This window comes from Thermobia domestica, chromosome 15, assembly GCF_964235325.1.
Source record: "Thermobia domestica chromosome 15, izTheDome1.hap1.1, whole genome shotgun sequence".
Taxonomy (NCBI): domain Eukaryota; kingdom Metazoa; phylum Arthropoda; class Insecta; order Zygentoma; family Lepismatidae; genus Thermobia; species Thermobia domestica.
In genome coordinates this window covers 9,822,782-9,840,097 of record NC_137468.1, presented here as the reverse complement: position 1 = coordinate 9,840,097, position 17,316 = coordinate 9,822,782, and the positions used below count along the sequence as shown (strand labels likewise).

General features: G+C 36.2%; 1 protein-coding gene across 9 annotated transcripts in view; it reads right to left on the bottom strand.

Moving 5' to 3' along the window:
* LOC145672066 (vesicle-associated membrane protein 3-like) overlaps window positions 1-17,316 on the bottom strand; it is a 100,310-nt gene that overhangs the window by 19,465 nt on the left and 63,529 nt on the right. For 3 of the 9 annotated variants that reach the window (XM_081741304.1, XM_081741301.1, XM_081741300.1), the window contains exon 5: window positions 13,586-13,637. In XM_081741304.1, the coding sequence (XP_081597430.1) occupies window positions 13,586-13,637 (52 nt within the window). Of the gene's footprint in view, window positions 1-3,942; window positions 4,002-10,812; window positions 10,865-13,585; window positions 13,638-17,316 lie in introns of all 9 variants that reach the window. The other 6 variants (XM_081741307.1, XM_081741308.1, XM_081741305.1 and 3 more) reach the window with 3 other exon arrangements.

Sequence of the window (17,316 nt, the reverse complement as noted above, 5' to 3'; positions counted from 1 at the left end):
TTGCCAACTCTGCTTCTGATACAAAATAAATGGAAATCGTTGGAAGTCCACATATTACCTTCGTGTTATAAATTATAGACTGTTAGGTGTAACTTACAAGCTATCATATAAACTTAAATCTACGAAGTTAACCATACATTACTAAAAGTAAACACATACACACATATATCCAAGCAAAGATACGAAATAATATTCTGAATCGACTGCAAATACAACTAACGTTTAATTAGACTTGAATCAAGAAATCAATCAATTATTGAATACAAAGCTAGTAGTGTTTTTCGTACTGTAAGAGTATGATTTCTTTGACTATCTGATTTTTATTTTAAATCATCCTTCGGATTTATTAGGAAAAATCACTAAAGTTAAGAGCTAGTCAGACTTCTCCATTTTCCTCATATAGTTAGAAAAGTTCTGTCGTTTTCTGTCCATGATGTTAAAAGAAAAAGCAATAAGTTTAATCATCTATATTCTTTGGTCACGAAAGCACGCTCTATTACATCCTACACCCTTCTGCTATTGTTTAATAATGTCTTAGTTTAGTTGTTCTTATGTATTTGCATATGCGCTAGCATCTTCACATATTTAATTATTTATTTGAAGAATCTTGCAGTAACTTAACCCATCTTATTTGGTATATAGCGAAATCTACCATATTCTGTCCGAGTTGTCATGGGAATGTGATAACTGAAACGAAGTTTTGCTATCCAAACCCTTAAAAGTTTGTCGAAGTAAATGGAAGTTTTTTCTTCGCCTCCTCTATCCCCTCTGAGAATGACGATCTGAAAGTTTCTCGTACGCTTTGCGCAGTATCCTAAGGAGTACAACTGAAATAACACTTTAGCCTCGTTCCGTGAATTCAAACTGGGTAAGTTTCTCAAATATTATATATATATATATATATATATATATATATATATATATATATATATATATATATATATATATATATATATATATATATATATATATACAGAAAGAGAGAGAGAGAGAGAGAGAGAGTGAGAGGAATCTCTTTTGGAGGCTGTGGTGGTTTTCCGGTTATATCCAGAAATTATTTAATAATAATCGCTGACATTAACATCGTGGATTATATACGCAATTCGGTTACCACTGATGATAGTAATATTGATACGTGTAACATCTGGCTACTTCTGAACAAATTACATGTAGTTCCGCAGCAATTCTCTCTTGTAAGGCATCGTCATTTATGACGTGAAGTATCTTTTAGTCTCACCTTAACCAGAGTTCAGCTGTCTAGTCATCTGAGTCATTACCGAACATCTAATATTACTTATGCTTCTGTTGTTTTCCTGTACTTTCAACTCTTAAAAATTAACGCCAACTGATTAAGTTTTGCCTCATCAAACACCACTGGAAGGGTCGGTGCTCTCCCTACTCCTGTCGCCATACCTTTATTGTCTTCTTGAAAAGCTGTCATTCTATCCGGCGGTTTTTTTTTTTTTTTTTTTTTTTTTTTTTTTTTTTTTTTTTAAATTCTACCCGAACTGTCCTTTATCACTCACATAATTACCCTGTTTCTTGCCTGAAACTTAGCTATTGCGAAGCAAAACGTGATTGCTTACTGTTGTTCCTCTCTTTCGCACTGATCTCAGAGATAAGTAAATTTTGAAAGAATAAGTATATATGTGTATATAACATTCTTCCTGCTTACATAGTGACACGTGTAGGAATACGATGAACACAAGAAATCAAATCAATGCCAACTTACGAGAAAAACTACGAAGCCAGATACCATTTTTCTGCTATTAAAACTTTTTGAACAATATTAGTTTTCCTAAAAGTAATGCACTGTACAAATTCACCTCAGCTACATGTATCTTCTCCTATAAGATCATTGGCACTATCATATGCTCCTGAGTTCCTTCGTGGCTAAGTGGTTAAGCATACGCGCCTATGGCGTGGGAGACCCGGATTTGTTTTCCAGCGAGCGTTCATGTGGTTCGGATTCCATGTTAATCAGTATGTTCACCTTTCATATAGCCTCGGTGTTGAACGGGACGTTAAACTCAAAATCAATTCAACTCATATGCTCGTAATAATCAAGACTACACCTAGATTTCTAGAAAGCAAATCTAAAAATCCATATCTACTGAATTTCACACCTTTAAAATTCATCTGTTTATTATGGTTGGATTACTGATGTGGTTCCTGATCGTTGCCATGGACATATGATATTTTTCTACACAAAAGTGTTAGTTGCTTGCTCTATACTTTGGTGCGGTTAATCAGAAGCTTCTTAATACAGTGTGTTTGAAAAAGAACTTCCTAGTTTTAATGTGTCCTAGAATCTGTACAAAGTGACATACACTATTCTAGTTCGTGATGTTTGATTCATCAACTCTCCAAGTTTGACTCCCCTGCAGTTGGCAGGTCTGCTTGACCTTGAGACGGCACCAATGCTCTTCCCATATCAAAAAGGACCCGAAAACCGTACATAACTAAATATGGAGACAGAAGATATACATATTCTCGGAATTTTTCCAAGTCTTCTTGCTCATAATTGTTTGCTTGCATTTGTTTTCAATCTTCTCTAGTTTAAAGCACATAATTGCGAGGTGTTATAAACTGAAGGTTTTGTTTCAATGTGATCAGATACTGCCTACTATTTCGGATAACGCATTTTCTGCGAATTTCCGATAATGATGAATCGCGTTATGAAGTGCAGGCTTTGAAGATGAACGTAATTGCGAAAACAAGTTTTTTTTCTTTCTTTATTTCTTTCTTTCTTTCTTTTTTTTTTTTTTTTTTTTTTTTTTTTTTTGCCAGTTTGAATTTAATTTTTTATAACATGTTTTGCTGGTATTCTTCAAGAATATCATTCAAAATCACTTTTCCACGCCGAAAATAGTCATTTGCTTAGAAATAAGTTGTATATTTGCGCATTTACTTTGGTCAGCTGTACTACGACTCCCTTAAAATTAATCTATTAAACTAATTAACACACAAAACTAGAAAAATAAACACACTGCTGAACAAAACTGCACTTATTTAATATAAAAACACATTTACACGTGACGTTTCGATTTTATAGCCAAGATCCTCATCAGACGAGAGTGTACGTCTGATGAGGATCTTAGCTAGAAGATCGAAACGTCACATGTAAATGTGTTTTTATATTAAATAAGTGCAGTCTTGTTCAGCAGTGTGTTTATTTTTCTGATTTTCTTTGCAAGACGTATGACTATGATTGTGTGACACAAAACTAACATTTATAATTAACACAGAAAACTTAATATTTCAGTACTGAGTTTTAACAAGCCTAATGCAATCTTGATATTACATTATTTATTATGCAAACACACACACACACACACAACACATTCGCACTTTCTACACATAATTTATATCTATATTATTAACAATAAGAGCTTAAGAGAACTGTGAAAAAAATGTTATCACAAGAGACAATATAATTTATTTTTTAATTACCAAATTTAAACTTCTTACAGATCTTGGATTCAATTACCGGGTAGCACTCAAATTTTGTTGCTGGCCTAGCTACTTCAATTGAACAGTAGTTAACTTTGGTTGAGAACGGAAACACAGTAAAATGTTGCTGTAACCAACGTTCAGTACTATGAAATTTTCAGAACTGTGAATTAGTTTTAGCCCTCTTCCCTTTTTCTCAATTAAAGCGTTATTTTTTTTTTATTTTGACGAATTTCAAATTTTCAGCATGCAAATTTCAAATTAGTGTTCAAGTAATAATTTGTAATTTGAATAATGTTTCGAATTATTATTCATATTACAGGAGAAAAAAAATTGGAATAACTAAAGTAACTTTTTTTTTTTTTTTTTAAATATATATATATCACTACCTCAGATCGATCTTTTCACAGTGCCCCTTAACACTCTGAAATATTCCATCACCTAAGGCTTAGCTACAGTAAGAGAAAGATAAGAGAAAATAGCGCACACCTGCCAGCCTTATGAAACAAGAAGTTGCACAAGAGCACAGAGTATTTACATGAAGTTAACTAGAAAGAAGAAACATTCGAATAAAGCCATGATTAGTACATTAATTACAATATCAACAATACATTAAGAAACAAGCCCATTCTACTTGCGATTCTAAAAGACATTTGTACAATTAGTTATATAAAGCTCAAAACAGTTTGAAAAAAAAATGGATAATTAGCAATTACTGAATTACTGGAGAATATCAAGCAACGTTAAGGAAGATATTTACAACTGGATTATACTTTAATTTAATAAGAAAATACACGCACACACACTTGATAACGATTTTATTATTACCTGGAACACCAAGATTACACTTTCTAAGTTAGGATTTGAACACATTATGAAACAAATATACTGAATTCTCATACTGCCAACACCACACGTCACCATAATCAATTGAAAAACAAAAAAAAAATTACCTTTCTGGACAGCTAGAAGGAAAATGTTTCTCTTAATCAAACATCATTACTTCCTCCGACAATTAAAGGAAGGTAAAACGGCTTACGATGCAACTTTACTTCATGGCCGTTACCAATACAATAAAGTTTTTTTATACTTTAGAAACCGTTATAAGAAGTTTTTGGAGTGTTAGGCTTCCTTTATATTTATACAGGGTGAGCATAAATGGTTCATTCATTTTGAAAAAAGGCTATATTTTCAAAAGTATTACATGTACACACATGAAAGATATATGAAAAGAACCAAGTTTATACACCCCACACAAATATTCACCAATACAGGGGTGTCCACAAGGGGGGGTATGACGCAAACTGCGTCATTGAAATATTTGGGGGGGTTAAAAATCTGAATAAATATGTTTGAGAGGGTGTAAAAATTAATCGAAAATATTTTTTTTTTCATGGAAGAACACCTACGGATAGGCAATTGAGGGGAGGTGCGTCATGGACATGAGGGGGGGGGGGGCACCACTGACCAATATGTATCCTTTTGGTGACAAGACACGTCCACACGATACTCGACGTTTTTTTTTTTTTTTCTTTCTTTCTTCTTGCTTTTCCTCCATTTTCGACAGGTACTAACCTCGTACTGCCACATCCGATCGGAAAGATAATTGACTCGTGCTCCCACACAATATAAAAATCGTGAGTTTGTGTTTCTTTTCATATATCTTTCATGTGTGTACGTGCAACAGTTTTGAAAATATAGGCTTTTCAAAAACGAATGAATCATTTATGCTAACCCTGTACGTTAATGGACATATCTTGTGCTTGCTAATTAACTTCCTGAAACCTATTTCCAATAGCTGTTATTTATTATTTTTGTCTTGAAAATTCTGCCGGGGAAGGCCACTAAAATTTGATTATTTTATTTTACTGCAGTCAGATTTTGACAATCGAAGAGCAACGTGAGTAGCATTTGTTCATATACAGGGTGAATCTGAAAGATGTATACAAACTCTGGGAGCTGATTCGTGACATCAAAAGAAGACAAAAAGTCCTCTAGCTTACTGTCGAATTCCGCGTCGTGTACGCTGTACACATCCTTCTATTCCGTTCCAATTGTCAGGATTCGAGTTTCGATTCCAAGGTGGCAAATTCGAAAACATGCAAAAGAACTTTTTGTCTTTTTGATGTCACGAATCACTTCCCGGAGTATGTGCACATCTTTCAGGTTCACCGTGTATAATCCAGCTCTTCAAGCAGCTTGCATTAACAATGTGTTTTCACTAGTTACATCGTAAACCTTTTTCCATTTTGCCTGTAAGCCCATTTGGGAAAATTCGATCGCTATACAGGAAGCTCAGGAATGCTACTGGTTGTCTGATTTTCTTTTGATTTGATAAATCCTTGCCCTACCCCTATCGTTTGGTGATTGCGGTTAAAAAGTAGAGGACCGAATGCATTGGAGACAAATAGTCCAATGATACCTTCTGCTCTTCTTCAATAAGCGTGTTCTCTTTTTTCTTTAGATTTTCTTATTTTTAATTATTTTGAACAAGTGTTTATTCAAGGATATGAATTGACGCACATTTATAAAAATGAGTAAACTTACTCTTTTATTTAATGCGTCCAATATTTAATGCATTGTTTAACTGTACTATTTCGGCATTCTTTTGACACCTTCCTCAGCACATCTGGACAACTCAAATGGAGCTTATCTTCTTTCTTAGAATTTAGTCCTGCACTATTTCGGTGCACGGTATTAAAACTGTGAATGATAAGGCATAACAACTTATTAATATGGTAATTTAAATTCCCTGCACTAGTATCCTCTTGTTTTGAAGGGCTTATTACTGTGAAAAACTTACGCGAAAGATCACAAATTTGTAAGTTTTCGTAAAAATCTTACTCAAAAGTGTTTATGAAATGAAGTTTTACGTCCCACGCTTATGTCGGCTAGGTTAAAGGAGAGGGGATGATTAGAAATGAATTAAATGGTGGAATGAAGAATGTGGGAGGAAACTAAAGAACCACGAGAGAACCTACGCACACTGTGTTTGTCCTCCATAAAGTTCACTTGGCGCGAGCTGGGATCGAACCAGGGAATCTACGCGCCAGAGGTGAATGCTCAACCACTGAACCACCACGACCCACAAAAGTCTTTATAGCAATAAGACATTCAAAGTAAGTGATTCTACTGCAAGGATTTTACGTGATCATATTAACAAGTTCTCTGATTTCGTTCTTTACCGTGCACACGAAATAGTCAAGGCTATTTTTTTAAAGAAAAAAGTTATGCAGATTTATTAACAAAGGTAACAAAGAATACTGAAACAGTACAGTTAACAGTACATTAATTATTAAACACAGTACATAAAAACTTACGAATTACTTTAATCAAGGCTTTAAAGGGGGAAGAAAGTAGATCATGCAAATGTTTTCCGCGAATTAGAAATGGGATTACCATTTGAGAAGTGAAATATACAAACACGGTAGGTAATTCTTCTACATTTTAAAATGAAACGCTACACTAATAGAAATTCTCAAAAGAAATGTCATGTCACAGGTTAATAATAACTTTCTTACATGATAAATAAATACATGGCAAACGGAATTAAAAACATTTATGATTTTTGAACTTCATAATTAAGTTCTGAAGCATCAAATGTAACTGGCTCACTAGAAAAACAACAGAAAATCGATCTTTCCTTACCGAGCTATCGGCATAGTTATAGTAAGTCTGAAGAAAATCCAGTTAAGCACTATGATATTCACAAAACGGACTCCAACTCATAAAGCAAAAACCCAAATGCTTCATTCTTATTTCTCACGAGGTTACGGAATATGAATAATAGTATATTGACTCACCTGTATGTTTCTTGAATAGGTATTTCAATTGAACTATCGGTCAATTTACCTCAGAGCAAAGGGCTTAAATTATTTTCCTACAAATATTTTCACACAGCTATTATAACTAGCACTGGTATCTAGTAAAGAATTTTCATATTTGCGTCCTTATATGACGTATTCACGAATATTTTTTAAAAAATCTTACCAGTTAAGAGATCATACCTTTTTTTTTACTATTTTAATAAGCACAACTATTATTTATGTTCTTTTTAGAAGTCACTCAATGCGATCTTCTTGTATTTATCTTCATTATATCCAACCGATGAGAAATTTGAAGCGCTATTTTATAGTATATTATTAAAATATACTATTAGCTATACTATACTAAAGTATACTATGTTCCTCAGTGAGTAATTACGATTTTCCTTTCTAGTAATTTCTAAAACCACTACTATTTTATTGAAAATGTAGAGTAAAAGAAAAAACATACAACCCAATGTAATTCTTACAAACATGAATATGTAATTAATCAACTTTTTAACCTATCATGCATGATGAATTGCTTATTAGTCGTTAAGCCCAAAATACCAATAATTAAAAATCGCCCAAATAATTAAGGTGTATTAATTAAGTACTTGGAACACGCCACCAACCAGAAACTTCCTCCAGACTATAAAAATATTTAGAACACTGAGTTGAGTTGATTTTGAGTTTAACGTCTCGTTCAGCAGCGAGGCTATGTGAGACGTGGACCTACTGATTAACGTGGAATCCGAACCACATGAGCTCCCGCCGGGAATCGAACCCGGGTCTCCCGCGCCAAAGGCGCGCACGTTAACCACTTAGCCACGAAGGAGCTCTATTTAGAACATTGAGAACAGAAGGCTGACGCATAACATCTCTCATATTGATGCAATGCTGATATACACATACCTTTTAACAGTGTCAGTTCCTACGTAGCTCATGAATTATAGATTTTTTTTAATGAACTGGAATTTTAACGATATGATTTTACTGAACGTTTTTTCAAGCTTATTTAAATTTCTCTTGTATTTTTAAAATTCATTGCATTATACGGGGACACCATAGTTTAGTGCTTAGAGCATTGAACTCACGTCCACGTGGGTAGAGCGTTCACCTCTGGTGCTTGGGATCCCGGGTTCGATCCCAGCCCCGCCAAATGAATTTTGTGGTGGACAAACACCGTGTGCGTGGATTTCCTTGGGGTACTCCCGTTTCCTCCCACTTGCTTCATTCCACCATTTCATTCATTACTTATCATCACCGTCTCATTTAGCCTAACCGGCATAAGCGTGGGACGTAAAACTCAAAAGATTTCATTTCATTTTTCACGTCCACGTGGTCCCGAGTTCAATTCCGGGCTGATGCTTCCCAATTTTCGACGTACACCAAGCGTCGTGAGGCAAACTGGGGAGCCACGTTAACAAAAAGACGTGACGATCACTAGGTCTAGAAATCTGTTGATACGCCTATTTAGAGACATGGCGACACAGCGCTCTCATCATGTGTTTCGTCGCTAGACTGGACATAGTTCAGCCGGTCACTAGCTAACAAGATGGCGTAGAACGGCTCAGGCCCACAAAAAGGGCTGTTACGCCAAGTGGTTTGGCTTTTGTTTGTATTTGCATTATACAGGACATATCAAAAGTCCATGGCCATAATTACTTCCCTTATGAGTAAAGATATGAAAAAAAAAAAGAAAAGTTCCTTGAAATAGGTACTTTTTCAATCCAAAATGTTGGAATTTTTCCAACTGTACTAATTATTTGGGCTTCACATTGGTACGGCGCCTTATGTTAAATATAAAAGTAATGCTATCATTTCACAAGGCTGTTCCTTTTGGTCCTCACAATATCAACAGTACAGGATTGTTGGGAAACCGATTCGAGGTGTTCGTTTAGTTCCATCATACAACAATGTGTACACGTTTCATGCGTCATTCATCCTTGAAATGAAATGAAATCTTTAACAAGTTTAATGTCCCATAGTTATGCCGGTTAGGCTAAAGGAGACGGTGATAATAAGAAATGAGTGAAATGAAGAAAGTGGGAGGAAACGGGAGAACCCACGAGCACGGTGTTTGTCCACCACAAAGTCCACACGGTGCGAGCTGGGATCGAATCAGGGACTCCAAGCACCGGAACTGAACGTTCTACCACTGAGCCACCGCGTCCCCCTCGTCATTCATCGTTGTCTCCCGTTATTTTCCGTTCACACAGCCTGCTGAACTGGAAATGTTGCCTTTTCATGTAACATACAGTGCCCTACCCATACGGAGAACAAATGCGTTTGGAAAATTCTCACTATTTTAGACTGAAAATAGCTTACTTCAAACAACATTCCATTTTTTTTCGCATTTTTACAAATAACGGTTCTACTATGGCCCCGAATTTTTTTAATATATATAAATATAATTTTACTGAAATTTGATAATTAAGCATTATAATTACACATAACAAAATTTTATATTTACCAAAAAGGGACATTTAAATAGATTTGAAGACATTAGTAAAATCAAACCATTAAAATTCCTTACACAGAGATAGAAAAAATGCATGAACCGGAGCGGGAATTGAACCCGGAATCTTGGGCGTACCGTGCCGATGCGTTAACTACTACGCTACCCAGTTCGCTCCCAGAATAGCCATACACCCTCCCACTCAATGTTCGATCTCCGGTGGAAGCGTTTTTTTTTTTTTTTTCTACCGTCGTTCTAATGCGGCTCAGGTTATTCAATATCTTGGGATATCTGTAATAGTGGTGGGCACAAAAATCGGTTTTCTCCAAAAAACGGTTCGGTTTTTCACCGGATCCGGTTTCGGTTTTCTTCAAAAACGGTTCCGTTTTCTTCCAAAATGTGTTCTATTTCTGACCAGAATAGTGTTTCGTTGTCCTCCGGAAACCGAATCTGTTTCCACAGAAATAGATTTGTGTTTTCCAAAAGTTTTTACCAAAACCAATTTCGGTGAAAACCGAACCGGTTTTGGAGAAAACCAACCGGTTTTGCCCATCCCTAATCTGTAACAATCCGGGAAGTTACGGGGAATCGGAGGATCGGGTTGACTATGCCACCTTCTTGAGTGCCCATGTCAAGACAGTTGTGGAACCTTTACCTTCGCAAATACACAGCCTTGGTCCCTTATTACCTGTCCTGAAAGCAGTTGATTTTTACTTTATATGCATATACTAGACTTAAAACATTCGCCATAGTGGCTTGTCCCCATTGACAAATGCTGAGACAAGGATGTGTAATCAGCTCTTGACGAATTAATAATAGGAAACAAGATACTCAACCTAATGGCAAGAGGGAAATCGCTTCAAGCCAGATATCAGATATATTCCCATACCTCAAGAAAGTCTAGTACTTCGTAGTACATGCATTTACGTACTCACCACTAGAAATCTGGGATTTTAATACATTTTGTTTCGCCGCTATTAAACAAAAAAGTAATCCACAGAGAACTCTTAATAAGAGCCTTGTAAGGAGAGAAAAAAAATCAAAGCTATTCCAGACAAAACACATAAGCGCTTGAAAACAACTAAACTAACTCACCTACAATTATAATAATTAGTACAATTGCAATTGTTATTAATATCAGCAGCATCTGAAATTAAAAAAAGAATCATTCTAAATGTTAGTAACATAACCAAGAAAATTAAATACATGCACTGTTACCAGTATTGGAAATGCTTGCTTTCTTTCACTGCAGAACTGATTGTCGCTGATTACGAAAGTACGAAGAAGTGGAGATAGAAAAGTAGAGAAAGACTTGAGAGAATATACACAGTCTAAGAAATACTTTCCATTGCTCTTTTCTCGTCAACCAATTTATCAATTAATATTCGGAGGAGTTATACCAATATACAGCAAATGATACAATTAGATGCCGATTTTTTAGAGCTGTAATCCTGTAGAAATGACATACTATTCAGCACTATGATTTTTCATCCGAATTTGTTAAATAATTGTTCGGTAATGGATGGCCAGCTCTGTTATTTGTGGTTTTTTTTTTTTTAATCGATGGCCCTTAATCCAAGTAGCTCTTCAAATGCTCCATGATGCTAAGTCAATACAGAAAGTTTTTCTTTCACCGGGAATCCAACCTCAGATTAAGTGCACTATAGGCAAGCATGCTAATCATGAACAAAGTTTCAAATACAGCTGATCAAGTCATTTTGCAGTGATGAAAAAAATAACTTAATAGGATAAGAATCGGCCAGAAATCTTGAAAATAAATTAATCAGGGTATATTCGCCTGTTGTGACAACGAAAAATTTAGTGAGATTAATCAGCCATGAGATTTAATTCAAATCACCTAATTCTGAAGCAACATTAATTCTTCCATCTCTGCTTTGTGAACGTTTTGAGGATTTATATACCCCAAAAGTCCACTCTCCATGTAATGTGGGTCCCTGTCACCACGGCATGGCACATCCTCAGGCTGTGGATCAAGAAGAAGGCCTCTAGATATAAAGGTTTGCTAGAATATACTGAATAAGCAGTCGCGGACAGACAAGCAGTGGTCCTCCAGTTTGGGGATTTGGCGTGAGGCTGTTGTTCTGTTTGAAACATAGTCACTTACTCTGAGGGAATATTCGGCCCCGAGAGAAACGGGATTGGGGAATGGCTGAAACTTCATAACAAGAAACTACATAATTTATACAGTTGATCGAACATTATTAGAGTCATCGACTCTAGGAGGCTCAGATGAGCAGGCCATGTAGCCAGAATGGAAGAAAATTCTAACTGGAATTTCTAACAGAAAGTTCTAACTGGAATTCCAATCGGAAAACTATCATTAGGAAGACTTACGCCCAGATGGGAGAACAATATTGAGATGGATCTCGCAGAAATAGGAATACAAAGTAGAAACTGGATCCAGTTGGCTAAGGATAGAAGTCCATGGAGAGCTTTTGCAAATGTGGCATTGAACCTCCGAGTTCCATAGGCCATAGAGTTAGCTAGTTAGTTTTAAAAGTCTCTTCCAGGAATAGTGAATTTGTTCACTGAGGTCAAACTGCTTGACAAAGCAGTTTGCTTTCAGGAGTACATACGAGTTTGAAATTTTTGTTCGGAGAACTTTCTTATTTACAGAAGCAAGATTCAAGAAAAATAATTAAGATTTGTACACAACTAAACACACCTCAATCATTGTCTTACCCTGAGGAATAACAGTATTTACATTTACGACTGTTCTGAATGAGAATTTACACGAACTCAAGCTCATGTCTTTAAAAAACCTTCCGCAATTTGTGTGTTGCGACGTTTGACCTAGGAAAACATATTTTTATTTTATTATATACAGATTTGGAAAACCTGAAAAAGTCTCTCTCTCTCTCTCTCTCTCTCTCTCTCTCTCTCTCTCTCTATATATATATATATATATATATATATATATATATATATATATATATATATATATATATATATATATATGTATATGTATGTATGTATATGTGTGTGTGTGTGTGTATATATATATATATATATATATATATATATATATATATATATATATATATATATATACCACAAAACGAACTAAGTTATTTTATAAAATATCCCCATCTAAATAACTGAATAAGGCAAAAAGAAAAAATGGTTTCTGGGAGGTAAAAATCTGTACTTAAAACTCCCTGACAATATCAGATTCCTTCAGCTTTTTATGAAGTTCCCGGACTCTTCAGGACTTTTTACGAGTAAACAATTTTAGCGGGAACCCTGGCTATTCATACAAGATGACTAAATAGAATTACACGAACCTTGGCATATTTGTAGCGGAGAAATGTAGTTCGTAATATAGTAATAGTTGCCTATCAAGTTACATAAGATTGTGCACTTTTTTTGTTTTTCAATCGACCCTCATACTAGAAGAATCGCCTTTAAAAAGTTAATATAAAGCTCAAAGGTCATACAGGTGAGGTGCCACAGAAAAGGTGCTATTCGCAAACACGTATCCCAAACAGAAAAAGAAAGAAAAAATGAAAAGGAGAGAGAAATCTCCGCAACAAAGAAACACACAACTGTTAATAGGCACGTTTACCCACATATAACAGAACAGCTCGGCCAAGAAAATCAACTTACTTCACTGGCAAATTCAAGACCATAATCCTTTGCGATGATAGCTGGTCGTTTCCTTGACAAGTTCAATGGTTTTTCTAACAACGAAAAAACAAAAAATGGAATAGAATAATTTTGGTTCTTTTTTTAAAAAAGAAAGGAAGCACTTCCATACCGTTTACATACAGGAAAGCCACTCATGCTCCAAGATGCTGCATGGTATCTAGAGAAAGATTCTACAACTAGGCCAAATATAATTACTTACCTATGATTATGATTAATATTACAAGAGCTATCACGCCCATGATTATCATCATCTGAAAAACCATAATAATTAAAATGTATTTTGCCACTGAATACAAAGCGTCCCAATAGAAAAAAAAAATCCCAATTTCTTACAAGTATAATTATCATTATCTAGTACCAAACACTTAAATCTTCAAACTAGGTACCGTACCAATTAAATACCTTTCTTAAGATTGTAGACTAGACACATCATATTTAAAACTTTGACAAATGATTTTATGTAGGGAAGTATTCATTTCCTTCTGTCCCTCGATATACGAGGCGCATCCAGAAAGTAAGTTTCCCATGCGTTCCATAGCTAGGAAACCGTATGATGCGCGAAGTGACTGCATGTACGTGAGAGTAAGGTCCTAGCATGGCACATGCTAGTGCTCTCAGCAGCATCGTGGCAGCGGTTGAAGATGGACGTTCCTGTTCCAGCTCCCGCCACGTGTGAAGTGCGAGCAGTGATAAAGTGCCGAAGTAACTGAACACAAAGCAAGGCGCCTGAAATCAGCATTGACATTTTTGCAACGATACCACGATGAGAGAGAAGGACCGATCATCACAGGGGATGAAACGTGAATTGCTTACAGGACGCATCATGCAAATTTTGACGTCCTGCTGCAAACTGTCTACACCAGCAACGCATCATCTGCTTGCCCATGATGTTGGGCTCCGAGACCTGGCACAGCTGACGATGGATTTTAATCGGCGCTATGCCCTGTGCATTCAAAAATTATCATTGCTCGCATTTCACACGCGGCAGGAGGTGGAATAGGATCGTCCATCTTCAACCACCGCCTCGACGCTATTGAGAGCACTAGGGAAGTTCCGCTGTCGTATGCGCCATGCTAGGACTTCACTCTCTCACGTGCACGCAGTCGCTTCGCGTTATATACAGTTTCCTAGCTATAACACGCGTGGGAAAGTTATTTTCTGGATGCGCCTCGTCATAATATTCCCATCATAATTTACAATAACGGACAGAATAAGAATGTCATCTGATTTAGAATAATACAAGTGAATTTGAGCGGAAATTCTAACATATAGACGTAACGGCGTATAAATTGAAAGCACACTGAAATAGCAAAACAAATTAAATCAGAGCGTGTATCACATAATTCACCTTTATTTGTACAAACATTTCACATACAACAACGAACTATGATGTCTGTAGTCTTACAGTTTTAACCACTTCGTAAAAATGTTTTATTCGACTGTAAATACAAGATGACCGCCTTATGACAAATTTCTCTCTCTACCGATGAGTTTGTTTACTATTTGCCGACTACCAGGACGACTCAGTGTGTGCGACAGCTAGCGAGTTGCATGGTTGTCTTCAAATCAGCAATGCTGTCACGTCTGAATTACAAAAAGCGTTAACATTTTCGTAGTGTAGAAATTGTTTTATAATCATTATGAAATATAAAAACTGACACAACCTAGTTCTCATTGCAGTATTAAATTTATTGGAACATTTCTATTTGTCAGTAGAAATCATTCCTTTAAAATACGAGATAAAGAACTCCAAGGAAACTGCAGTGTGTCTAAACACATGGTTTGATATGTAACTTCTGACTGTCAAGACATAATTAGACACAATGAGAAAGTACACTATTACGTTTTCAGGTCAGAACGCTTTACCAGATAGGGAATGGAAGAAATAGGGAGGAAACCGAAATACTAGAAAACAAAGGGTGATTCGTGGAAGTGTAGGAGTGCGAAGGGATAATAAACAGGAAAATAAATGCAAAATTAAAATTAATAACTCGTTCCAATAGTTAGTTCTAATCCACGAATTTGTCTATTTACGTCTCGCGATACGTGGGAGGTGCCAAAAGTACGTTTATAAGGCATACGAGGTCTGTGAGGAAAGTAATGAGACTGTTTCTCTATTTCAGGAACTACACACAGTTGTTCAATGAAACCAATGGAGCTGATAGAGGCATCCTTTGGCTACAAGCAGTGAAAATTTGAAGTACCTACGGTGAACACAAGTGAGTATATAACATATTTTGTGAGGGTGTGTTAGTGTTGCTCGTCGGAGAGATGGCGAGTACAAGACTGGAACAACGCTACGCCATCAAATTTTGTGTGAAACTCAAGGACAATGCAGCAGAAACATTTAGAAAATTAAAACAGGCGTATGGGGACCACACAATGTCTCGTGCACAAGTGTTTCGGTGGCATAAGGCATTTATGGAGGTAGAGAGGAAGTTGAAGATGAGGCACGTTCAGAAAGACCAAGCACGACACGAAACGATGAAAATGTTGCGAGAGTGAGGGATCTGGTAAGAACAGATCGGCGCTTAACGGTTAGGATGACTGCTGATGAATTGAACATTAATCGCCAAGCAGTGCACGAAATTCTTACTCAAGATCTGGGAATGAGAAAAATTTGTGCGAAAATGGTGCCAAACAACTTAACAATTGAACAAAAGGAGCATCGCATGACTGTGTGTCGTGACCTCATCAACCGCATCGAAACTGAACCAGACATTTTCAAACATGTTGTGACAGGTGATGAGACATGGGTTTTCGAGTATGACCCTAAAACCAAAAGACGAAGTGCTGAGTGGCACACAAGTAGCTCACGACGACCAAAGGCGACCAGGAAAAGCAAATGAAAAATCAAGGTCATGTTGATTTGCTTCTTTGATCATCAAGGCGTGACCCATAAAGAATTTGTTTCTCAAGGACAAACATTGAATCAACAATTTTACATCCAGGTCCTGGAAAGACTGAGGAATCGGGTCATTCGTGTCCGTTCTGACATGTCCCAATGATGGATCCTCCATCACGACAATGCGCCGTGCCACACTGCTCTTTCTGTTAATGAGTATCTCGCGAATAAGGGCATTCCTGTTTCGCCACAACCTCCCTATTCCCCAGATCTCAGTCCTTGTGACTTCTTCCTATTCCCCAAAATCATAAATGCTGTTCGTGGCCATCATTTTGGGTCTGTAGAAAACATTGAAAGGGTCGTGATACAGGAACTTCGAAGGGTGTCACTTGAGGACTTCTAGCAATGCTTCCATGAGTGCGAGCAACGTCTGCTTCGGTGTGTAGCTTCCCAAGGGAACTACTTCGAAGGTGACCATATGGTTTTGTAATGCATTGTAAATAAACATGTTTTACAAACACAGTCAACACTATTTCCTGACAGGCTTCGTATATGGCAATAATCACTTATTATACTCTACTTAAACCAGTCGATACTGTTTATTGACACAGCATGCAGCAAGTCGAAACGCACTTGCTCTGAGAGAAAGCTGTCATAAAGCTGTCAACACTATTTACTTAAAGCAAGATTTCCCAACCTATTTCACACCATGTAACCCCTACCCTTTATTAAACCTCTTGCCAGCGATCTCCATAAGGAATTTCCGATTTGTAATAAGCTTTTTCTTTTATTATCGCTGCTTATTGCTTACAGTTTTATATATAAATGAAAAATTTCATATATGTGATGAAAATTATCAATATTTATAATATTTTCCTTTATCATTATTTATCGTGACCCTTTACATTCGAGGCGTAATTCATCTGCGGGAGAGGCATCAACAGTGACATTTGTGTATACGAATGGCAACAGAGCAAGTAATGTTATATTCTAACTGTACAACTATAAAGCACATATCCTGCATTTATTACAAGGAACAATAGTAAAAGTAAATAAATAAAATTAAAAAAATGAATTATAACAAA